The sequence below is a fragment of the Canis lupus genome, chromosome Y, assembly GCF_048164855.1.
Source record: "Canis lupus baileyi chromosome Y, mCanLup2.hap1, whole genome shotgun sequence".
In the NCBI taxonomy this organism is placed as follows: Eukaryota; Metazoa; Chordata; class Mammalia; order Carnivora; family Canidae; genus Canis; species Canis lupus.
In genome coordinates, this window is record NC_132877.1 from 1177375 (window position 1) to 1203897 (window position 26523).

Below are 26523 nucleotides of genomic sequence, written 5' to 3' on the forward strand. Positions count from 1 at the left end.
TATTGGTCCTATTCAATGGGGCCACCAGGATGGGCAGAGGGACCCCATGGTAAGAAGTCTGTGGTAAATACACATCCATCTCCAGAACTTTCCATCTTCCCAAACTGAAGCTCTGTCCCCAGGATACATTAACTTGGCATCCCCGTCCCAGCCCCTAGTCCCACCACCTACTCCCTGTCTCTATGGATAGGGCTCCTCTATGAACCCCATATATGTGGAATCACATGGGACTTGGGCTTCTGTGTCTGGTTTATGTCACTGAGTGTCCTGTCCTCAAGGTCCATCCACATCTTGGCAGGTGCACAACATCCTTTCTCTTCAAGGCTGAGTCATATTCCATTCTATGCATGGACCATATGCCATTTATCCATCCATCCATCCATCTATCCATCCATTGATGTTATCTTCTTGAAGGCCATTAATCAGCCCAGAGGAGCATCTACAAGTCATTCTTAGTACCTTCTCAAATGCCTCTGCAACCTCACTGAGGCTCTCAAACATGCCCAGACCCCACCAGTGCCACCATCACTTCCTAAGAAAATGATAATTATACCTGGAAATCTCTAGCAGCGGGGAAATGATGCAGCGCATGGTCTGAGGCCTTGCTCTTTTGAGCAAGGGAGGTCAGCTTGCCTTAAGCAAGGGGAACCTCAGTGGGGAACTTTCATCAGCCCCTTACAGGCACCATCTAGGGCACATTCCCCCGTCGGAGGCACACGGGGACTGTAGAGTGTGAGAAACAGAGCAATGAGCCCCAAATTGACACCTCGCTGCCATTTCAGAAACCATAGCTTTATTAATGGTACTTAATAGTTTTCAAAGCCAAAGCAGACTACAGAGGTGTCTGCGGAATAAAGGGACAGGTTGGAGAGACCTGGATTTGAGAGGCTGACATATAGCAGGAAAGAAGCAGTTGATAAACGTTGTACGGGGTGGGAGGCATTTGTTGTGAGAGTGAGGCATCTCTTTCTTGGGGTGGGAGAAGGCCCATCAAGGATGGGCTCCACGTGACCGTCAGATGGCCCACCACCACACCACCACCCGCAACCCGAGTTCTGGGTCACACAGACCACATGCCAGAAGGCAGGCAGGATAAGGCGCTCTGGCTGAGCTGACAAAGCCACCTTGTGACTGTTTGAACGACACTCATTACTTCTTATCTGTTAAATAGTGCATACAATAGGCCCTGCTAAAACCACCCGTTTAATCTTCTGGGTAATTAACTTGTAAAACAACCCTGTCCTCAGTACTGCTGACACGGAGACGGAGACGACGTGATCCCGACAGGTTCCGTTTGCAGAGAACACGGTGCCAGATTAGAAACTCCCAGGGGGGTGGGGGGCTGCGGCTGTGGAGGAATGGGGATCCCCTCTGCCCAGCCCACCTGGAGACGTGAGAGAAATGAACTCAGAGCGCAGATGGCATTTCTGCAAAACAGGGGTGCGTGGCAGGTGCTTGGTAATCAGATGTGAGACGTATATCTTATGGGACGTATAGGATAGGCTGTCAGGAAGAGCATGCCCTCCAGGCAGATTCACCCCAAAATGCGATCAGACTTTGACAAACTGGGGCACCTGCAACCCCTAACCTGCAACCTTACAATCACCAAAAACGGATCCTACCGTGACCTCCACCCTAACCTCATCCTAACTATACCCCCAACCCTGAACCTGATCCTCATTTCAACCCTGGTCCTGATATAGATCTTGGCCAAAACCATAAGAAAAACCAAAATTCTAACATCAACCCCAAATATCTAAATCCTTAACTCACATTAACCTTGACCCTGAACGTGGCCCTAGCCCTGACCTTAACCCTAACACTAACACTAGACACTGTCCCAGATCCTACCCCTTACCAACCCTAATGGCAATCCAAGACCCTGACCCTAATCCTGACCCTGATATTGACCCTGAACCTCACTCTGACCCTGATCCTAACCATCCTTCGATGTAACACAGGAGCTGGATTTTCAAAAAGCGCAAACACCGTGCATGGCTGCTCATCCTCCTTTGTGTAAACCCCCTGCTGCCTAGCTATGTCTGTGCATTTTGCTTATTCATGCTTATTCATGAGCATTCAGAATCCTATATAGAGGGCAGTCTGTCCTTAATAAAAATATAGATTCAGCGCTAAAAGAAATGAGTCCTCAAGACTGTTGGGCCAGTGGGATCAAGGGGGATCGGGAGGCACCAACAAAATGGCGGCAAATCCCCCACCCTGTGGCCCCCAACTTTGAACTTTCCTATCAGCGGCAGACCACCGAGGATATGTCATCGCCCTTGGGGGAACCTGAGTCTATGCAGAAAACCTGAACCTTACCTTACTCTGACCCCATATAAGGGCATGGGCAGTTATTGCTCCATGCTGACTTCACCAGTAATATGCCTAATACCTATCATCCTGTACAGATACCCAACCCCTTACTCCACCCCCCTTAAAAAGCCCCCTTGCAGGGATCCCTGGGTGGCTCCCAGGATCCATCCAGTCCCATGTCAGGCTCCCTGCAGGGAGCCTGCTTCTCCCTCTGCCTGTGTCTCTGCCTCTCTCTCTCTCTCTCTCATAAATAAATAAATTCTTAAAAAAAAAAATAAAAAGCCCTCTTGCACTCTCCTGCACCCGACTTCCCCGCTCTCTCCCTCCCCTGCGGAATCTCCCCCATTAAAAGCCTATCCCGACCAACTTTTGCCTGGCCTCTCTATTTCATTTCACTACTGATCAGATTAAACCTGACAAAGGCATGAAAAGATAGGGCGGATTCCTCAATGCATATGAGTAAGTGAAAAAAGCCAGTCTGAAAAATACTACATATGCTATGATTCCAGCTCTAGGACATTCTGGAAAAGGCAAAACCATGAAGAGAGTAAAAAGAGCAGTGGTTGCCAGGGGTTCAGCGGGGAGGGATGAGCAGGTCAAGCACAGAAGATTTTTAGGGCAGTAAGATGATTCTGTTTGGCATCATAATGGTATATCCATGTCACCGTACATTTGTCCAAATCCCACAGAATGCACAACACCAAGAGTGGCCCTAATGTAAACGATGGGCTTTCATTATCAATAATAACAATAACAATTAATAATAACGTCTCCATATTGGCTCATTGATTGTGGCCAAGATGTTAATAATCAGCAAAGCTGTGGGGGCACACGGTTGGGTATTTCCTGTTCTATGCTCAAATTTCTATAAGCCTAAAATTCCACAAAAAAATTAACGTCAAATTTCTTTTTTTGGGGGGGGGGGTAATAAAAGTAGAGATTCCAACAGGTCTCGCCATAGTGGCCAGGTGAGCAATGATGCAATCATGCACGGTGATGTCCTCTCCCCACCCCCAGGTACAAAGAAAGAATGGGTGTTACAGGTAGGAAGCCTTCTTGTGACTCATTTCCCAAAAGGAAGTTCTGAAAGTGCATTCTCACCTTGAATTTTACAAGCAGAGGACATACAGAATTTTCTCTTGAGTAAGAAGGGTCATTCTGTAAGGTGAAATTCTTATAGTCAAGTGCACTTGGGAAGACCACAGACAGGAAGCTGTTATAAGATGACAAGTTAAGGAAATCCTTGCTGTCCTGGGCTATCACGTCAACCTCTCCATCACCTCCCCAGCACTGGACGGGTGAAAACACAGCCTCTATTAAGTACTCAAAACAAAGGACGAGTCAGGGCAGGTGACTGATGGGTAAAGCCCATGCCTGGGATGGTAATGATACAAGTGACTGAGGAACAGGCACGCCAAGCACTGAAACCCCACAGAAAGCCCTCCCCGTCCAAGCCCAAGGCTTATCAGCATGTTCCAGCGCTGGAGTGATGATATATACGTTAGAGAAGGAGAAAAAGGCTGAAGCAACCTCAAGGTGTGGCCTGCCAAGTGGGGGTGCTCCAGGTTCAGAAGGCTAGCTCAGAGCACGTGGAGACGGGTGGCCAGATAACGCAGGCAGAGAGGCATCTCTACCTAGAGCTCTCAAAGCAAGGCATTGCGACATCCACATCCTATGTCAACTGGGTGCATTTCACCCTTGCCGACCCTCTTCAGGCCAACACAGCTTCACCAAGTGGACTAACCATCACCCAGATGAGCAATTCAGCATGAAAACACATGGCGGGGGAGAAGGGACAGCCATGATTGGTGCCAGCGTCCTGGAGAGCCACCTGCCAACATGCATTCCACACCCGTTCTACTCCTCATTCTGGTTCTCAGAATACATCTCAAGGGCAACTTGAAAAAGCATTCAAGGATACAAATACAAGGACATCAAGCTTATACGATAATAATAATAATAAGGTACATTGATAGGAAATTAGCTAAATAATTTGGTCTATCTCCACAACGGAAGAGTAGGTAGGCATAAAAATAAGGACTTCTATTTATGAACAGAGAAATATGTCCAACAACATAGAACATGGAAAAGTGAGAGGTTATAGGCGGAATGGAAAGCAGGATCTCATGTTGGTTGGTAGATATGTACACAGAACCCAAGCAGCAGCTGTGTCGTGCTTCCTCCTGAGGTGATGCTCTGGATTTGAAGGATTCACGCCCTTGTCTTGGGTCGTGAAGACTCTAGAACACTCCGCAGCCCTTGGGCATTTCCAGGGTCCTTGGGGAGCATGTGGTTCCCTCTGCTGATTCCTACTGATATGAAGAGTGGTCCATGACTTTCCTATGAAAGTCACCACCATGACTTTCTTGCCATCATTTTGTCCCACTGACGGAAGCATGGGATGCTATCTTTGGCCTCACACACACGTGCACTCACAGCACATCCTCTACGCACAAGCCAGGTGTGTGTGTAACAGGTCTTCCTGGGGACAGAACACACTACACTATACAAACCAGTGTTCCTGAACACCCTGGACGATGGACAACCAACTCAACTTCTATCTGCCCATATCTTTCCCTTCTACTTCCCTGCTGCTCGCTCTCCATCCCTCCCCATTCCCAAGGATCTCACTTATTTCTGAGTTCATTCCTGGAGATTGAGTTCAAATTTCCAACGTCTCCACTTATTATAAACTGCATGAAGCCGAGCAACTTCCCTAAACTCTGTATAATCCCATTTGGAAAATGCATATAGTGATAATACCTACCTCAAAGGACAGGACCCGTGAATTGACGCATGTAACAGGTTTTTACAACAGTAGCTGGTCCATAGCAAGTATCCAACCCAATGTTGGCTGTTTCCCAGCTTATGGCAATTGCTAACATACAGAAGTGTAGTGGTTTCTTCTCCTCGGGCTCTTCACTGTAACCTCACTAGCTTATTAGAGCATGACCACAAATCCTGGTTTGCAAAAGACAGTTCTCTTTGATTGCTTTCCCCACCCTTACAGGGTACTTCTCAGATTGCAATGTGCACAGATGCAGAGCTCAAGCAGAAAACAGTAAACAGAGGCGCCAAGGAGTCAAAGATCGGAGTTTAGGGTTATTGGGGCACCTGGAATTGATCGTACAATGCCAAAACTGAAAGGTGCGCAGGCGTAGAGCTTGAGCAGAACATAATAAATAGATGGGCTAAGAGGTCAGTGGTCAAAGTTTGAGGCTGTTAGGGCAACTGGAATCAACAGGTACAATCCTAAAACCAAAAGGCCTGGGGGTGGGGGAACAGAGCACCAAAATATGAGTAGAAACTCCTGTGCACCCTTGGCTGAGGACTGAATTTCAAAGGCTCCAACTTGAGACACCAAGGTGCTCAGAAGCAAACAACAGCTGGAAGGTTGAAAGGTGAGCAGAGAAATTTCAGCCGCTGCCTGGTGCTGGGGAGACACTATGACATTTAAGTCCTGCCAAGTTGGAAGGGTTTGGCAAGCATGTTGGACTCTCACCTGAAACCTGAGATGGTCTATGTCTTTGAAGAAAGGGCTGTGTCTCAACATTAAGAGCTCCGTCCAAGGCCCGAGGGCAACAATGAAATAGACTCATGACAACCAGACCTTCAGCTGGGCTTCCATAAGATATAGGTATTCAGCAAGTCTTATCATTGCTTGCTACAAAACTCAACACTCTTCAGAGTTAGACAACGGAACCCAAAGTCTGCACCATGGATCAGTCACGGTGTTTAATACACAACAAAAATCACTTCACGTGCAAAGAAAGAACAACATGTACATAACCTGCTGTCAAGAGAGAAAAGAAACAATAGAAACAGACTCAGAGATGACGCTGATGTTAGAATTCACAGACAGGACTTCAAAATAACTAGTACCTATTAAGGAGCCTACAGGAACAGATGGGCATCAAGGATGAGGACACGAAAAATGTTAGGAAATATAGGTAAACTAAAAATAACCAATTGGAAACCCTGAACCTGAAAAACAGTTTGTTTTCCTGCAATCATGGGGGTCCCTGGGCAGCTCACTGGTTGAGTGTCTGCCTTCAGCTCAGGGTATGATCCTGGGGTCCCAGGATCGAGTTCTGCATCGGGCTCCCCGCAGGGAGCTTGCTTCTCCCTCTGCCTGTGTCTCTCATGAATAGAGAAATAAAATATATTTTTAAATATCCAATGATGGGATTAAAAGTATAATAGGGGCACTTGGGTTGCTTAGTCAGTCAAGCATCTAATTTCGGCTCAGGTCACAATCCCAAGGTCCTGGGATCAAGTCCGGCATCGGGCTCCCTGCTCAGCAGGGAGTCTGCTTGTTGCTGTCCCTCTGCTGCCCCCCTGCCCCCACACGTGTTCTCTCTGTTTCAAATTTAAAAAAAAAATTTTTAGTATAATAGACACAATTGAAAAAAACAATTCGGTGAACTTGAGGTAGGTCAACAGCAATTATCCAAACTGAAGCGCAGAGTAAAATTTTTAAAAGCTGGGATAAAATGAACAGTGCTCCATGAGATGCCAGACGGCGTCACGCTATCTAACGTACGTGTAATTGCAGACTCATAAGAACAAGATGGAAAGAACAGAGCAGATAACATTGTTATAAAAAAAATGACTGAAAATTCTCTAAATTTGATCATGCCCAACTAGTCACAGATATAGAAAGCCTTTTACACCCCAGCAGGATAAACATAGGAAGAAATAGGAACCACACTTATGCATATTCTCAAACTTCTGAAAACAGAAGAGATGGGAAAAAGACACTTATATTCATGAAGTACTGATAATAATTATAGCTGACTTCTCATCCTAAATGATAAAGATTCATGTCAAAAAAACTTTGATACCCTAGGGTCAGGGGCAGGGCTCAGGGCGTGATCCCTGAGTCCCAAGATCTAGTCCCCCATCAGGCTCCCTGCAGGGACCCTGCTTCTCCCTCTGCCTGTGTCTCTGCCTCTCTCTCTGTGTCTCTCATGAACAAATAAATAGAATCTTAAAAAATAATAATAATATCCTGGAGGTCAGTGAATGTCCTCAATCTGGAATTCTGTATCCACGGAAAATACCTTGCAATAAACACAGGCGAAATAACAACATTTTCAGACAAAGGAAAGGTGTGGAAACTTGCGATGAGCAGACTCACAGTTAAAGAAATGCTTGCAGGATTTTATGAGGAAGAAGTGAAACAGCCCCAGATGGAAACCTGCATCTATGGGCCGGGGCGGGGGGGGGGGGCGGGGGCTGGGGGCCACAGGGGAAGATGGGGATACAAAGGGATCACCTCATCTGCGGATAAATACTTGGGATCATGCAGCTCTCACACCTGCTCTCTGCAGGGAGTGCAATGTGATTCCACAAGAAGAGCCTTTAAGATAAAACCTGCAAATACAGGAACTATAAATATTTATGTCCAAGGCATTACAGTACCTCACAAAGACTCTCCTGCCCGTAAGGGGTTACAGCATCGGCTAGCAGGGGGACCTAAGGGATTTCTCACTCGGGAACACGCTCGGTTCTGTCTGCTGAGAACCATGTGTCACTGAGAACGTGCGGCCCTATCCCTGGGTCTTAATGATGTGTGTAAAATATCTTTACAGAACACTCCAGTTTATTGTTAAAAAAAAACCAACCCTTTCTTACCTTATGCTTCTATTTTACAGCAACTGAAGTCCCCACTTCACTTTCCCAGGAGGGAAAAATGCTACGGAAGGAACGTTTCTAGAATAATTTTTTGAAACGGTTTCACGTGCATGATGTCGCATCACGTAGCTTAGATGCACAGAGCATCTTGAGATGTCTTCGAAGGAACCACTTGAGACGTGTCCAGGGGAAAAGCAGAAACAAAACGGCCGATGACACTGTGGGCCGTGAAAATCGTCCATAAATTATTGGTGGGGGAAGCAGAACGTGGCAGGCGCTCTGAGGATGAAAATTCTTTCTCGTGGGATTTTTTTTTTAAATCCTCTAGGTATTTATAGAGGTGCTAAGGAAACCAGGCAGACAATTGCCCTCTCTCATAGAACTCACCTTGCTAGTGTTTCGAAAGGTTAAAATTAATCGTTGCAAGGCTGAGAGATGAGGAGCCTTTAATGTAAGGAACAAGGTGAGACCTATAATAGCCGATTAAATTTTCAGAAAGTGCTGAGCGACTCCTCCAATGCCTTCAGAAAAGACACAGTGACCTTCTAAACCTTCTAATTACCCCCAGGAAACCAGCTGTCTGTCCGTCTGCCTGGCTGTCGTCTAGCTAGCCAGCGTGGCTGCTTATTGCCCAACCCAGGACACTGAATTAAAACTGAAGGGTAAAAAAATAAAATAGGACTCAAGTTTGAAAAATTTACATCAATAAGGGCTATTTTATGTTAAGTAAGGAAGACAAGGCGTCTTGAGTATACACCAGACCTGAATGTACGTGCAGAATATTGTTGAGACTACTCTTGGGGATATCATTGACTGTTGGCCAACAAACTTCCATCCAGTGCTCCACCATAGGAACGGGGCGTTGAGAACTCTATGCCATAAAGGAAAAGGATACCCGGTGGGCAGAATCAAGAGATCCATGCAATCAACACTCATTCAAGGTTGTCCCAATGGACCAAGCTCCAGAAGGACCATTCTGCAGAATCAGAGTGTCTACGAGAAGAAGAAACATGGTAGGTGTCTACTCATCTCACGGTAGGTCTACATTCGAGATATGAATCTCCCTCGGATGACGAACACTAGTAGATGGCGATCCAGGGATGCTGTTACCTATTCCCATAATGCACATTGAACTGACATCATAGCATTTTTTTTTTTTTTGCTTCCATGACCAATTAAAATATTTTACAGCCAGTTGGATGATCCAAACATTATAGTTCAAAGATGGATTTCTAAGCTGAAACTGTCTGGCCGGCAAGGGCAACACAACTGACTTTTCCGGGTGCAGGAAATGGTCTCTTTCAACAAAAGCGATTTTTTGGACCTAATACCTAAGCCAAAGCCCGTGAATCAAACAGCTGGCCCCTCTTCCCGATAAAGACGGATGAGCTACTGCTGGCGGAATGATGTCAGGGAAGATGGAAACTGGTCAACAAGCTATTTCTCAAGAGCACAAAGCAAAGCCTGTTTGATAAGATCACAGACGTTGTATTTCCAATGGGATCGCCACACGGAAGATTTAGGATTAGGGAATTCTCACAGCTTGTGAGAGTCTATGGCTAACGTGCAAAACAGAAATACCTTCTCTAAGTACTTTTAAGAGTATTTCAAAGCTCTTTTCCCGTTTGTGCTCATGCTCACTGGGATCCTGTTACGTCTGTCACTTGTTTTTGTGGTGGTGTTGGGTTTTGTACTTCTATTTTGCATTTTATTTATTGATTTTGGTCCTAGATAAGCAGGAGTAGGTGCTCCAAAAGAGATGGCTTTCTTCAGCAGTTATTACTCAAGAACAATAAAGATTTTGGTGGCGCCATGGATACAGGATGACAAGGCACTGAAACTTATCCCTGGAAAACGGCTCAGTTGAGAGATGAGCCATATCACCTCCGTCCCTGAAAACACTCATAAATTTGTCCCTCCAAGAGCTCAATCACCTGAAGGTTGGGACGTGGGCAGCCTCCCACCCCAGCCCAAAGTAGGGTCTCGACCGACCATGACCTCAAAGGCAGAAAGCTCCAGAACCTAAGGAGGATGAGGCATTTAAGCATTAGTTGGGTTTTCTGGTTTTTTTTGGTTGTTTGTTTTGTTTTTGTTTTTTTTTCTTTTTTTTACTTAGATTGAGTCCAGAGAAGAGGTAGAGGTAGGCTGGAAAGGTGGTAGGCATTGAGAAATCATTGCATTCTGACAGTTATCTACGTATTACGTATTACGTATCTAATGTTACGATGTGTGCTTGCTGGCTCAAAAAAAAAAAAAAAAAAAAAAAAGACAAGGACTCTGCAGAGCAGAGACACAATTACCCAACACAGAAATCACAGAAGAGCCATAATCCATAATAAGTGTGGCTCACACAGGCGCCAAGCCAAGTTGCATTACTGGGGGTGTGTGGGCAAGAATTTCAGAGGCTCTGGTGGGTGCACGCTGGTGTGGAGAGAAGCGTCTGCAGCTGAGCTCAGCTCTGGAGAGCATCCCGAGCTAGACTTGATTACAGGGAGATGTGCTGAGAGGAAGGAGGGCTGCTGACGGACGGGCGGCGGCCAAGGGACGGGGAGACGCAGCTCCCCCAGCAGGTGCCCACAGGAGCTGCTGGTATACCTGTTGTCCCACGGCACAGAGAGCGGCCCTGGGGCTCCCGGGATGGCGTCCTTGGGGGGGCTCCCGAGCCTGGATGCAGATTCAGCCAAAGTGCAAGTCTATTCAAGAACCACCACCCAACTACCCCCATCCAGCCAAGCCCCAGCATCGTCCACCTGACACAGCGGGCAGAAGGGGCCCTGCACTGACCAACTCCTCCACTCACTCACTTCTAATATAAAACTAATAGTGTTACTTTCTTGTTTAATTCAATGCAGCCAAGATTCACTTAAAATGTGTGTGTGTGTCTGGCTCAGACCTCCCCCCGCCCTCCACAGACCCATTCAGTCACAGTGGACACAGGCGACCGCCATGAACAGGTTCTCCACTTGGAGTACCCATGCTGCACACCTCAGGGCTCACCCAGCCCAGGGCCAGACACCTCCCCGACCCCGCACATCCACTCCCAGGCCAGGCTAAGCCCAAGACTGATGACCACCCTCGGGGCATCTGTCAGTCCTGTCCTAAGAAGCAGAAAGGACAAAGCAAAGTAGGGCCAGATGCCCTCACCAAGGACACAGAGCCATGCTTCTTGTACACACACAGGGTCTGCCCCTTTCAGAAACGGAGATGCCCAGGAGTGGGAGGCAGGAAGGGGGTGCAGCATGCATCGAGATGGGCTGGCACTCTAGAGCCCGCAGGGGTGCACCCAAAGGGTTATCCGTCCTACTGCCTGGATCTCCCAGATACTAATTCGGTGCATCAACTTTGTGGCATTTGATGGGAAAGAAGAAACAGGAGCCGACGGCAGGAGGCGCCATCAGCTGACGAGAGGCGGGTGACCGCTCTCAGAAGTGAGCATGCCATCCTGCGATCATGAGTCATTGCCTTGCCGACCCAAGACCCTCGGTGGCCTCCCCTCCAGCGCGGACATGCGGACACAGAACCGTCCCTTCGATGCATGGCCTTTCCACGCCCACAGCTCAATCTCAACACACAACACAGGAGCCAGCATTAGTCATTTCTAATGTCAGACAGGGCTTCTAGAACATTCTTTCCTCCGACAAACAGGGCTACTGGTTATGGGTTTGTGAGTAGGTGTGAAGCTCTTAAACGTCACGAACACTTACTCCCTCCTTGCTTAGGTTATAACCTAACTTGCCTTAGCAAGTTTTGGCAAACTGTCCTTTCTTAAAATATATATTCGAAATGCTTCAAAAGTCTCAAAGAACACATGATTTGGTGGTTTCCCATGAGACTCCTCTTTGAGTCTCGAAATAGCGGGACTGTGAGGGGTCAACCAGATAGAAATGCAGATTTCTGGGCCCATCCTTAGAGGGTGTGACTCCTCACAGGGCTGGGCATCTGTATTTGTAACATACTCGTCGTGATGCTGCGGGGCTGGGAACACAAGCGTGTCGGAGAACACCACCTCCTTAAGCCATTGTAAATGGGGATAGGGGACAAAGATCGCGTATCATGACCATTTCTGTGCAGGGCAGGTGGCGGAAGGAATCGGCTCCCGTCTGCAACAGCCACCTGTTGTCATACAAAGAGTGGAACCAGCTCTGGGCTCTGGGGAAACAGCTGCCTATTGTGTCCCAGGATCAAAGGGATCATGTCACAAAGGTGGGAGGCACCCAGGACGTCCCCCAGCCATGCGGACAGGGTGAAATGGCAAGTTTCGCGGCGGCGCTGTATGACCTAGGTAGATAATAAGGACGCCATGGGACAGACGCTAACTGGACTTGACTGCCATCCGTGGCTCGCTCTCTCCTAGCCTATTAAGAAGAACCACCATTGGGACGCTGGGGTGGCTCAGCCAGTTAAGCATCTGATGCTTGGTTTTGGCTCAGGTCATGATCTCCGGGTCATGGGATTGCACCCCATGTCGGGTTCCATGCTCAGCGTAGAATCTGCTTCTCCCTCTCTTTCTCATCCTCCTCTGTTTATGCTCTCTCTCTCTCAAAATAAACAAATAAAATCTTAAAAAAAAAAAAAAAAAGGGAAGACGAAGAAGAAGATCCACCATACGCTCAGACAGGGGAAGCCCCAGCACATGGGACATGCTCAAGGCGCCATCTTGGTTGGAGCCAGTCCAAGATGGTCACGTGCATGTTTTCTTTTTCTGTTATTTATTTGAGAGAGAGAGCGCAAAAGTAGGGGGAGCGGCAGAGGGAGACAGAGAAGCAGACTCCCTCCTGAGTAGGGAGCCGAATGCAGGGCTTGACCCCAGGACCCTGGGATCATGACCGGAGCTGAAGGCAGACGCTTCCCCGACGGAGCCATCCAGGAGCCCTGTATCTTCTTTCTTTACACATAAGGCCCACGAGCAGGGCTCAGAAGGCACTCAAGAGCACTTGCAAGCAGGAGAGATATTACAGACAGGTGTCCACGGCTCGGGGTGAACAAGGAGAGAGAGCAAGCGCTACAGGGTTTGCAACAGAGCAGGGTGGAGCCAAACACATCCCTGTTTGAATGATCTCCAGTCAAGAACCAGCAACCAGTAGAAGCACCTGCTGGCAGGTGCCTCTCACGGTTCCCGCATGAAGACATGCCGCAGAGGGCCTGCAGCCCTGGAGATGGACACGGGGTGAGAGCGAGAGACAAGAACGAGCACCGCTTCCCAACACGTTCCCCAGGAGCCGCCTACACAGCAACGCTCTCCCGGGGACATGGTTACTGCCATTCGTCTCTCGCCAGCGGGGGCCGGAAATCTCCAAAAGAAACACACCAGAGGGAGAGACATCCCCTGCCCCCCGAGTGCCACCTCCACCACCACCCCCCCACCCCATGCTGGCGATCCCAGGTCCCACACCGGGTTCCGGGGCTCAGCCACAAACACACACTCAGACCAAGGAAAACAGCCGCTTGGCTGGCGAGCAGTACCTTTGTCGTTCAAAGTCTCTTCTTGTATTTTTCTCACGACGTCTGGGGCACTGCTGTCATTATTTCCAGCTACAAGGAAAAGAAAAGATAGGATCGGTGGGAATGTTGTTCAGACATTATTGAGCATGACAAAATGCTGTCTTGAGACGCAAAACATAACCCCGGAGGGATCTCTTTACAGTTTCCCATCGTGCCATGGGGTGGAACAGGGCCGTCAGGGCAGTTGCGGCCAACGCCACCTATCACCAGACAAAGCCTCTCCTCTAGCCTGGATCGGCGAGAAGGATGCATTTGTATGAAGTTTCCCCTTTTGATGATTACAGGGGCGTCAGGCACCTGGCGGCACAATGAACATGGGGGGTGGCTGGGTCGGGGCAGGGGAGCCAAGAGGAGCCTAAGCAACAAAATGTTGGTGGGAAGGTCAGAGCAGATATAGACCTTGCTAAGAAACTTTTAGCGGACACTCAGCAACTCCCACTCACTGGTGGTCTGAGCTATAAACATGATCATAGGACATTCCTACTATGTACTTGGGATTTCCTCATCCACGACTCCATAAAAACCCATAAAAACTCCATTCTTGGAATTTCCCATTTCCTCATCCACGACTCCATAAAAACCCATAAAAACTCCATACTTGGGATTTCGCATTTCCTCATCCACGACTCCATAAAAAACCATAAAAACTCCATACTTGGGATTTCCCATTTCCTCATCCACGACTCCATAAAAACCCATAAAAACTCCATGCTTGGGATTTCCCATTTCCTCAATCACGACTCCATAAAAACCCATTAAAACTCCATTCTTGGGATTTCTCATTTCCTCATCCACAACTCCATAAAATCCCATAAAAACTCCATTCTTGGGATTTCTCATTTCCTCATCCACAACTCCATAAAAACCCATAAAAACTCCATACTTGGGATTTCCCATTTCCTTATCCATGACTCTGTAAAAACCGGCAGAGAAATGGCGCCGGTGGTCGTTGAGTTTAGAAGAAAGGCAAAGAGTGTTTCATACGTGAGGGACATCACTGTTAAAAAAAAAAAAAAAAGACTATGAAATTTGGGGGTTGAAGTAGTGAAACAGGTTTCTTAATGTCTGACTAGATGAATGTGCACTGATGTTTGGAGGAAGGCGTGTTGCTTCCCAACTGTGTCCCTGAGCGCACAGTCCTAATTTTAAGGCGTGCCACATGGGGCTGCAGTTCGGGGGAGAAGCTCAGGAGATCCCGTCTTCCCATATGCCATCACGAACAACTGGACCTGAGGCAGATTTTCAGATCCTTTGCAGGGTGAGCCAACCGTGAGACTCCCTGCACGGGTGAGTCATGGGAGTGCTTCCACAGAAGGGGATTAGAGCTGGCATCTGAGGAACACACTTGTGGGTGTGAAGCCCCCAGAGCCCCGAGAACTGACAGGTGGCATGAGGACACCAGGCGACACACCTAGCCTGGGAGGGCCAGGTCACAAGGGGGAAGGGCTGGCTCGCGTGACCCTCCCACCTGGGGCCCCCTTCGAGAATAGACGCTATTACACGGTTGTTAGATTTTTTGCTCCGAGAGTCGTCCTGCGTGGCGGGGTGCACAGACAGGCAGGATGCCGTGTCAGGGATAACCAGAAAATTGTATTCCATCTGTCAGTGTTGTAGGCATCGAAGACAACAAAATAAAATTCACCTTTCTTTGAGTTGGGGCTATGTACATGCATGAGCTTATTTCTGAAATCCCGTGCGATTTTAAAATATTCAATAACCACCCATTACCAGGCCACCTTTCTGGCATCAGGGGTGGCCCGGTGGAAGCTTGCACGAACTGGGAGAGATGCTCCATGTTTGCAAAAAAGATATAAATGTCCAGAGGAAGCAGGAGGGCATCAAACCAGCAGAGGAAACTGGTCATGGTGGCCGCTCCCCCTAACGGGCAGCTCATACTCTCCCTAAGGCATTGTATTAGAGGTATGGACACGGGCACTTTTTTTGGCAAAGGTCATCTTTATCAGCTGGCTCCCCAGAGCTGGATATGGAACCTTGACTCTATGCAATCACTAGAGTTTTCCCTACATTTACTGAGCAAATATTGTGTAAGAGACAGCACTTGACCAGGATAGAAGGTGGGCACAAGCACAGCAGGTCTGCCTTCGGCTCATGCTTTCTGTGGAGGACAAAGTTTTAAAGATGTTGAACCCAGGGATCCCTGGGTGGCACAGCGGTTTAGCGCCTGCCTTTGGCCCAGGGCACGATCCTGGAGACCCGGAATCGAATCCCACGTCGGGCTTCCGGTGCATGGAGCCTGCTTCTCCCTCTGCCTGTGTCTCTGCCTCTCCCTCTCTCTCTGTGTGACTATCATAAATAAAAAAATAAAAATAAAAATAAAAAAATAAAAATAAAAAAAAATAAAGCTGTTGAACCCAAACCAGGGCCAGCAAACTAGGAAGCTAGTGCCTAATCTCAGGATCTGCCTGATGTAAAAAAAAAAAAAAAAAAAAAAAATTGAACAATGGCCATGACTGTAGCTTTAAATATTGACAATGATGCTTTCCCGCTATCAGGGCAGAGTTGATCATTGAGAGACACACCTAGGCAAATAGTTATTATCTGGTCCACACCAGAAAAAAAATTTACTAGCCCCTGGTCTCAACCTTCAATGGCTGTTCATGAAGAATTACAAAGAAAGATCCTCCACCAAAACAGTATTTTGTGACTATAAGAATGAAGACACCGTGAGCAGATGAGAAATTTAATAATTAATGTATTTATAGCACTATTAATGTGCTTGGGTTGGATCCAGGTTCCCTTCCCAATTCTCTAGCAAGTAATGGAGTATTCTTTAAACATTAATGGACTTGGGATTGGAAAATTTGAAACTGAATATACACATCTCTTAGTTTGTATTTAATGTGAGATTTATATTGAAGTGTCCAGTGATAATATTTCATTAAGTGGCCTTCTAGCAAACTGTCACACAAAGTGAAAAATTGTCCCTCTCAGAGCATACGCAATTATGCCCTGAAGGACTCAGGGAGGAAGGAAGATTCATGCTTGATTGGACTGCCTGAGAGGGGTCAAACTGTGACCCATGCAGACGTCAGAAGCTCGGTGGGAAAGAAGATGCAGGAGGGTGAGGAGCACAGCTGGTGCTTACTCTGTTTAACTCAAGAAAAGGAGAAATTTGGTGCTCGCAGGACTGTTTCTGGTGCTCAGGAAACAACTCCTAAATGAGGAGGTAACAAGAGAGCTGGGGCTCCAGTCCTCAGATGCATGGGTGCTATGTGCTTCCTCACATGCTTTCACTGCATTGTGTCTGCAGTACCTGCTCGCTCCTCACTCAACTAGACCTCAGCATGACCTAACCCCAACCTGACTTCCTCATGACCTAACCTACTAGATCTCATCATCACCTAACCCAACTGGATCCCATCATCACCTGCTCAACTAGATCCCATCATCACCTAACCCACTGGACCTCATCATCACCCACCCAACTAGACCTCATCATCACCTAATCCACTAGATCTCATCATCACCCACTCAACTAGATCTCATTATCACCTAATCCACTAGACCTCCTCATGACCTAACCCAACTAGACCTCATCATCGCCCACCTAACTAGACCTCATCATCACCCACTCAACTAGATCTCATTATCACCTAATCCACTAGACCTCCTCATGACCTAACCCAACTAGACCTCATCATCGCCCACCTAACTAGACCTCATCATCACCCACTCAACTAGACCTCATTATCACCTAATCCACTAGACCTCCTCATGACTTAACCCAACTAGACCTCATCATCACCTAACTCAACTAAACCTCCTCATGAACCAACCCAACTACACCTCATCATCACCCACCCAACTAGACCTCATCGCCTAGCCCAACTAGACCTCCTCATGACCCACTCAACTAGACCTCATCATGACCTAACCCATCTAGACTAAACCACCACACTGAAGCAAAAAGCACAGAAATGGAACCATTTTTTTTCTTTGCATTGCAGCATTGCCTGGGTTCACAAAGAATAAAGAAGATGAAGACAAGTGCACTAGAGAAGTTACAGGGGGGGATGCCAGCCCCCACCTGTTCTCAGACCACAGGATCCTGCTCCACCAGCTTACTTCTGCCACTAGCTCTGATCCAGCCGGCCCTCAGAGGGGACTTACTGCTCCTTCTGACATCACTTTGATCAAGTCATCCCAGATGGTGGCAGAAACCCAAGACATGGCAGTTGTCTCCCAGAGATCTGAGACCCTTCACTCACACACCTTGTCTCCATGACATGCTCAGGTCCCAGGGAGAAATAAACATATCATGGGGATGCTACAGTTGAAGGGGAGCTCTGGAAGAGCACACTCAGATGGGTCTCCTGTCCTGCAGGACCCCCGCACCTGCCAACAACTCCTGTTCATCTAGGGGGGTGGATACGGACATTGGTAAAGACTGTCCTCGCAAGGACTTGTCAAAAACCATTTTATCATTTCCACATCGATTCAGACAATGGAACTAGGACACATTCCTGAAGAAAAAAATACTGGTGAGGAAAAAGAACAGTGAGGTCGACCAGGAAGTAATCAACCCCTCCCAAAGCTTGAATGTGCTTGAATGTGCATCATTCTGCAGACCCCCATGGCTTATGAGAGAAAAATGCCTAAATGGGTCCATCAGGGAGGAATCACTGTAAGAAACTGTGCTTTTTCAGAAAAATGACATAGGGCAAGGGTCATATGATACAAAATTTTTAAATTGTGGAGTCATGTTTTGCAAAAGTGAAAAAAAAAAAGCTCAAAGTTAGAAGTATGAGCCCATTTGATTATGAGACTGAAGGACCAGCTGAGCATACCCTTCCGAGGACAACAGAAGGTCACAATGGCTAGACCTGGGGGCTCCCCATCTGGGTTAAGAGCCCCCCAAAAGCCTCCCACCATGGAATTCTGGGGGTCTGTGAGTTTCAACACCAACAACCAATACCATCATGGTGGCCGACCCCCAATGGACTGTGGACAACACTCAGAAGTATGGGCGGGGTCTGTGACTTGGCCACCGACACAAACCAGAGATGTTTGCAGACCTTAGTTCAGGGGTTGAAGCCGTCTCAAAATAAAGTTTAGGATCATCACAGCTTCCAATCAGTAGGAGTTACTGAGCCCACCAGTAGGTCCTGTTATTTGTCGTATAAAGATATAAAGTCTGTGATTTCGTGGCAGGTTTGTGTTCTTATCTATTTTTCTACCTGCATCTCAATACCATTTGGTTTACAGTATGTTTTTTAAAGATTTCATTTATTTATTCATGAGAGACAGAGAGAGAGAGAGAGAGGCAGAGACACAGGCAGAGGAAGAAGCAGGCTCCATGAAGGGAGCCCGACATGGGACTTGATCCCGTGACCCTGGAATCACGGCCTGGGCCAAAGGTGGTGCTAAACCGCTGAGCCACCCGGGCTGCCCCATTTGGTTTACAATATTATGGATTTTGGTTTGTGTGTTTAGGCATCAGTAGACGCCAAAGGGGCCCAAGCACCAGGAAAGGGGAAACCTGGCTGTGTACCGCGCTCGTCAAGAGACAGGAAAGAGTAGAACACATTCATGTCTAAATACCCAGCCCCAACGATCACTTCTTAACTGAAATTATCCTTCAATAAATGATGGCAGGCAAAAGTTGAAGGAAAAAAAGAGAGAAAGGAATAAATAAATCATTAATGAATAAGGACCACACACAACATTATTTAGAAACTCTGAAGTGAAAGCAATCCGTCACACCCTAAAACCAGACATATAATATGATTTCTGTAAAAACGGACACCATGAAAGATATTAACTGAATGCAAATGATGTCAATAGGGGACATAATTAGCATGAATTGCTTTGTGTGTGTGTATTTTTTTTTTCCCCAAAGGTGATGTGCACCGTATCATTTTTGCTAGCTGATTAAAAATTCTACCCCCAATGCACCAGGAAAACTAACAAAAGTAGAATGGGTTGATTTGAGCTGTCTGTTTTCCCCGGGCAAAGAAAATCCCTTTGTTTTCTTTTTTCTTTTTTTTTATGATAGTCACAGAGAGAGAGAGAGAGAGAGAGGCAGAGATACAGGCAGAGGGAGAAGCAGGCCCCATGCACCGGGAGCCCGATGTGGGATTCGATCCTGGGTCTCCAGAATCACGCCCTGGGCCAAAGGCAGGCGCCAAACCGCTGCGCCACCCAGGGATCCCAATCCCTTTGTTTTCAAAGAAGAGTTTGATGCCAGGATAAGGACCAGACAGAGTTTCAAACAGAAGAATGGAACATGTAGTGTCAATAGGATACAGCTGCCGAGGAAGCCAATACGTTGACACGTGCTCAGAGTCTACTGTGGGCTATGGTGCATCTTCTGCAAATTCGTATGTTGAAGCCCAGATCCCTAGGTCCTCACAACGTGACCTCATTTGGAAGGGGGTCTCTAAACGGGTGATTATGGTAAAATGAGGTCATTAAGGTGGGTTGTCACGCAGTAGGGCTGGAGTCCTTATAAGGACATCCTTAGGTGTTTCCCAGATCTGTTTTACTCCTAAGCAAATCGCTGTTTGCACACGGATATAACTGGGTATCTTCCATTAACCAAAAATACGATTATCACCTAGGATCACATGCATGCCCAGTCTCGCCAGATGCTTCGCAGTGGAATAGCCGATTCCATCCGTGCCTCCGGTCACTATAGCAACACGTTCCGGTTGTGGGGCCAGAACTATAGAAGAAGAAGAAGAAATAAGTCAGAGTTTTAAAAGCAGAGTACACGTTTGGAAGAATTCATCACGTGAGAACACACGACGGAAAACGGGAGTTGAGAGTCGGTAACTGTGGTCCGAGTCCTCGTGGACTGTGGTCCGAGTCCTCGTGGACTGGAGGACAGGCAGACGTGGACAAGAGTCTTTACCGTGGGAAGAAATGGGTGAGGTAAGCAGGCTCGGCAGGTTTAGGATGAGCTGGTGTGAATAATTTCAGTAGATTCTGGGTCACGGGGGCCCGTCCCTACTTGTGCGTCCCTGGCGTTGCGGTGATTTGGGTGGACAGAGGCCAAGTGTGTGGTCCCGGACCTGGTGGGGTGAGGGCTCTGAACTGGCTGGTTGGCATGTGAGAGGCGTGCTCCCGGGCGAAGCGCTTAGTATCTCTAGGAACTGGCCAGCCCCGGGAGACTGAGCATTTGATAAAGGTGACAAAGATGAAAATCTTTACTTAATTTTATTTTTAAGATTTATGTCTTTATTTGAGAGAGAGAGCGAGCGACAGAGCACAAGCGGGGTGGGGGGGGGCAGACAGACAGGGAGACAGACTCTCAAGCAGACTCCATGCTGAGGGTGGAAACCAACGTGGGCTCGATCTCAGGACCTTCACATCACAACCTGAGCCAGAACCAAGAGTCGGACGACGGTTAACCAACTGAGCCACCCAGGTGCCCCAAAGATGGACTTTTCAATCAACGGTGTTGAGACACATAAATAGACATTTGGGAAAAAAGGCAAAATTAGATCCATACCTCATATAGTACCCATCAAAATTAACCAAGGCGAAGAAGTTACACAATGAATGTAGCAGGGGGAAGAAAAACATGAACACGTTTATCTTTAACCTCAGAATATGAAATGCCTTCATAACTACAGGTCAAAGTTGAGAAGAATAAGCAGACAAATTTCACTATGAAAATGAAAGAAAAAAAAAAAAGCACACCAAAAGCAAAGCTAGAAATAAGTGATAAGCCATTTAAAAATCGCAACTCTTATCACATGCAAATGGCTTTTTTCCCGATATGTAAAGAGTTCTTACAAATCAAGAAAAAAAAACACTCTATAAAGAAGGGCAAACATAACTCTGTATATGAAAACATACAAAATGGTCCTACAAAGAAGTGTGAGTTTTTACCCCGTAAGAGACATGTTCACGAAAACTCACCGAGATGCCATCTGACTGGCAAAAGTGCAAACACTTTGATGCTACACTTCTCTGACACGGTGCTGGCAAGCAGACACTCATGTATACTGTGCGTGGGAATGCAAAGAAAAGTCCATGTGGGTGTGTGGGGGGGTGTCCTCGGGTAACATCTAGTGCAACTTTTTTTAAAGATTTTATTTATTTATTCATGAGAGACAGAGAGAGAGGCAGAGACACAGGCAGAGGGGGAAGCAAGCTCCATGCAGGGAGCCCCATGTGGGACTTGATCCGCGGACCCGGGATCATGCCCTGAGCCAAAGGCAGACGCTCAACCGCTGAGCCACGCAGGCGTCCCTATCTAGTGCAATTTGAAACACATTTATCTGTTGATGCCACAAAACCATTTCCAGGAATGTGCCCTGGATATGCAAGGTGGGCTGCCATCGTGGAGCCCACGTTTCTCACTACAGCCACGTCCCTGCATGTAGGGCCATGGATGAACAGCCTACAACACATCCACGCTGTGGGGTGTCCTAGCCCATGCTTGGTGTCCACAGTCACTCAGGGAACAGTCAGCAGCCTTGAGTGGCCTAACCGCAGCTGGAAACAACACTCATGCATCAATGGTCCTAGACATGCGCTTTTGGGGGACATTCGCCAGGCAGGGGCGTGGGGCAGTGCAACCAGGGCCCCGGCTCCCGCACAAAGCCGACCTCACACACACGTCGGGGTCAGGGAGCCAGATGGCATGGCCTTCAAGCTGCCAGGGGGACATCTGCGGGGCTGGAGAGGCGTGCGCGAGCCCCAGGAAGGAGGGTGACCGTGTCTCTCATTGCCCCGTGGCAACCCCTGCAATGCACATTGTCCAACAACGGGTCTGCGGAGCAGGCGAGCACGCACGCGAGCCCCCGCCATCCGGGGCTGCGCTGCTGCAAGGTCCTGCGCACTGCCATTGGCGGTTGCATCCGGGCCGGTTCCGGGGCAGGCCTGCGAGGGCTCGCGAGGAAGCACACAGGAGCTGCTGCTCTGGAGGGGGCCGAGGACAGGCGTGCACGATGGAGGGAAGTTGCAGCAGCCAGAGCGGAGGCAGGAGGTGACGACCTGAGCGGCGTGCAGCGGGCGAGGCGTGTGAACATCCTTCAGGTGCAAGGGAGGATGCACAGCAGGTGCAAGAGGACGGAAGCCCAGGAAGCATTTGGAAACGAGATTGGGGGCCGCGTGGCCCGACGGGCAGGAAAGATAGCGCCACAGCTACCGCCTGCGGGGCTCCCTCCCCATCGAGGTGTCGGGGCTCAACCCTGTGTGCAAAGCAGACCCCATCCCCGCGGACCTGCTACATGCCCACCTCCTGCAAACACAAATGTGTCCCCCATCCATGCGCCCGCCATGCTTTCCCGATCAACGCAGTCAACTTCATGTTCTGCAACGCGCATCCCACCTCCTCCGGGACCCGCTCTACAGGAGCTGCTTTCAATTCCTTCCAAATCCCGACTGGTTCGCACGTAGGATTTATTTTTTAGAAGCAGACGGCGCTGCAGAGCCCCGTGGACACCCCATAACGGGGATGCAAATGTAAAGGCTTTGCTCTTGATTGCTCAGCCTGCACACAGTGGCTTCGACATACAGATACTGAAGTATAGTTTGCACACGCGTGCGCTGAAATGCACGCCTGACGTGTGTCCCACAGAGGCCGGCCCCCAGGCTGCATCAGGCAAGGCCGTCGCAGGGGAGGAAGAGAGGCTGACCCGCCGGGGGTCCCGCCCCCCTCAAAGCTGGGGTGTGCACCTGCTGTGTCCGCATCCCAGAATTTGCCACGTGCACTGAACAAGCAAGCCATGGAGGCCACAACCCAAGGAGATAGATGGGTAGATACATACAAACATACGTACACAGATGATTGATTGATAGATGATTGATAGATAGAATGGATAAAATGGATAGATTGACAGAGATGATGGATGGATAGATAGATTAGGTAGAGAAATAGAGAGAGAGATAGGTAGATATAGATATGATGGATGGATAGACAGATGGATAGCTCGATAAACAGAATCGATGGATGCAGAGATAGATGACTGGTTGGTGGACAGGTGGATGGATGGACAAGCTGAGGCTGGTTCCTCGTGAGGCCTCTCTCCTTGGTGAGCAGACTCCATGTTCTCCCCGTGTCCTCACGTGGTCATCCACGTGCATATTTGTGCCCTCGCCCCTCTTCTTATTAGGACCCCAGTCCTATGGGATCAGGGCCCACCCTCATGACCTCACATTATCTCGACCATCTGCAGAGCACCTATTTCCCAGTAAGACCCCCTTCACAAGTACCAGGGCCAAGGCTTCAACATATCTTTTTTGAGAGGGAGGGAGGCACAACTGAAACCCCAGAAATTGGTGCAAATGCACACACACATCTGTGCAAGGGCACACCAGCCTGACTAGAGGGGCTCCCTAGGCCACTCTCCCCATTCATTTTATCTCCCGGACGCAGCTCAGTTGCAGCCCAGACGCCTTCTATGCTTCCCCACCCGCCCCGCCTCCCAAACCCGGCTGCAAACCGGGGATCACCGTGCATCAACTTGCACGCCACCCTCTGTTCTGCACGCCCGCGTCCTTCCTTTATCTTGGTTCCGCCACCAAGTCCCACAGGCCAGCTCACCAACGACGGGTAGGAGGGAGCGCTCGGGACATGCTGGCTGTAACCTGACCTCTGCCAACCAGCCGGCACCAGGTCAGCAGCTGCTACACATGCACCGTGAGGCCGCTCGGGGACAACGTTCACGTCTGCTGCTTTCATCCCCAAACCACCCCGCTCGGCAGCCTCACGTCCAATGGCGCACCCCTGATTTGTTCTGGGGGCCACCGCACAACTCAAAGCACGAGGAAAGCAACCAGCACCTCCGAAGCCTATTTGCTTCGCAAAGGCACGAAGTGTGCAGGCCGTCCTGAGAAAGAGCTCCCGTCCAGAGCCCGGACTATGTTTAGAGCCCTCGTGGGTCATTATGCTTTTTTAAGAACTGAAATGTCCAGGGTTGACCTCATGCCTCCGTGAGGGCCAACATCTAGGGAAGCAATAAAATGACAGCTCTCGGCAACCTCAGCTCGCGGACCACAGCACAGGAAGTAAGACAGGGATCAAATACTTAAAGATTTGAAATGTTTAAAAATAGTATTTAGATAATTTATGTATGCAAATTATTGAATACTTTATATGTTCAAATATTCGAAATTTAATCTAAATATCCAACCATTTGAGGGATTTAAATATTCAAATATTTGAAAGATTCAATGATTATTTAAGGAATTTAAAGTTTCAAATATTTGAACAATTTAAATATTCAAATATTTGAAAGATTCAATGATTACTTGAATCATTTACATTTTCAAATATTTGAAATATTTAAAATATTGTTTAAATGATTTGCATATTCAGATACCTGAAGTGTTTAAAATATTGTTTGAATGATTCACATAGTCAGATGATTGAAATATTTGAATATTGTTTAAATAACTTACATATCCAGATACTTGAAATATTTCAAAATTCTTTAAGTAATTTAATTATTCAGATACTTGAAATGTTTAAAATATTGTTTAATTTGAATATTCAAATATTTGAAATGTTTAAAATATTATTTAACTTAAATATGCAAATATTTGAAATGTTTAAGATATTATTTTACGTAAATATTCAGATATACGAAGTATTTAAAATAGTGTTTCAGTAATTAATTTACTCAGATACTTGAAATATTCAAAATACTCTAAGTAATTTACATATTCAGATACTTGAAGTGTTTAAAATATGAAGTTAAATATTCAGATACTTGAAATGTTTAAAATATTGTTTAACTTGAATATTCAAATATTTGAAATGTTTAAAATATTATTTAACTTGAATATTCAAATACTTGAAATGTCTAAGATATTATTTTATACAAATATTCAGATATCTTAAATGTTTAAAATATTGTTTGAGTAATTAATGTATTCAGATACTTGAAATGTTTAAAATATTCTTTAAGTAATTCACATATTCAGATACTTGAAGTATTTAAAATATTCTTTAAATTATCATATATTCAGATACCTGAAATATTTTAATATTATTTAAATAATTCACATATTCAGATACTTGTGTTTAAAATATTAAGTTAAATATTCAGATATTTGAAATGTTTAAAATATTAACTTGAATATTCAAATATTTGAAATGTTTAAAATATTATTTTACTTAAATATTCAGATACCTGAAATGTTTAAAATATTGTTTAAACGATTCAAATATTTAAACTTTTGAAATATTTAAACACCCGATGATAGAAACCGACGGGAACGCGGTGGCGGCTATTAGTGGGTGACCGCTCAGCGACAATGCCTTTTCTAGGGAGCTCACAGAATTTGTGCAGGGAAATGTCAGGTCACACTGAGCATGTAAAAAAAAAAAAAAAAAAAAAAAAAAGGTTTAATTCTGCAGAATCGAAAGTGCGTCGGGTAATATCAGAAGGCACACGAGGGGCTGCCAGGTACAGGATAAAGGATGCTTTGTTCGTCCATGACGGACGGGGTCCTCGTGAAGCAACAGGAGCATGTCGTCTCCTTCCCACCGAGAAGAGACAAAGAAAAGGAACGAGGGGTCCCAGATACTGAGCTAAACATTCACGCCTACAGCAGTGTTGAAACTCAAAAAAATAATAATGATAAAAAATAAAAATAAATTAAAATTTAAAAAGAAACTCACGTCTAGAATTAAACACGAGCAAAGGGAAGCGAGTTATTGGTGCCGAACAATGACAAATGCCGGCTCTTCCTCCCCTGGAACACCTGGTCCTGCAAAAAAAAAAAAAAAAAAAAGTGCAGGGTTGCACGGAGACGTGTGCACCAAGGCTGTGTCTTTTTCGCCCAGGAGCTGCCAGCCTCGCTGAGAAGACACAGGTCTTCAGTGGGAATGTCGTCGCGTGCCAAGAGTTGTTACAGGTGCTCTTCCAAAAGAAAGCCTTACTGTCCTAGTGACGTCTGGGGAGGACCCTCCAGGAAATTGGACCCTCCAATGCCCAGTTTGGAGACCGAGGCGGGGAGAAAAAAAAAAAAAAAAGCAATTTGAAAAGGGTTGCATGGCGTGCGAGGCCGTTTCTGTGGCAGTCCTGAAGCGACGGCGCCGTGGAAGCGCAGAACAGACGAGCGGTTTGCCGGGGGTGAGGGATGCAT

The 26523-nt window shown here is 47.1% G+C and overlaps 1 protein-coding gene across 1 annotated transcript in view; it reads right to left on the reverse strand.

The window, feature by feature from the left end:
* LOC140629109 (polyprenol dehydrogenase-like) overlaps window positions 1-26523 on the reverse strand; it is a 138416-nt gene that overhangs the window by 93772 nt on the left and 18121 nt on the right. The window contains exons 2-3 of the mRNA XM_072818555.1: window positions 20033-20140; window positions 13417-13485 (exon numbers count right to left, since the gene is read on the reverse strand). Of these exons, the coding sequence (XP_072674656.1) occupies window positions 13417-13485; window positions 20033-20140 (177 nt within the window). The remainder of the gene's footprint in view (window positions 1-13416; window positions 13486-20032; window positions 20141-26523) is intronic.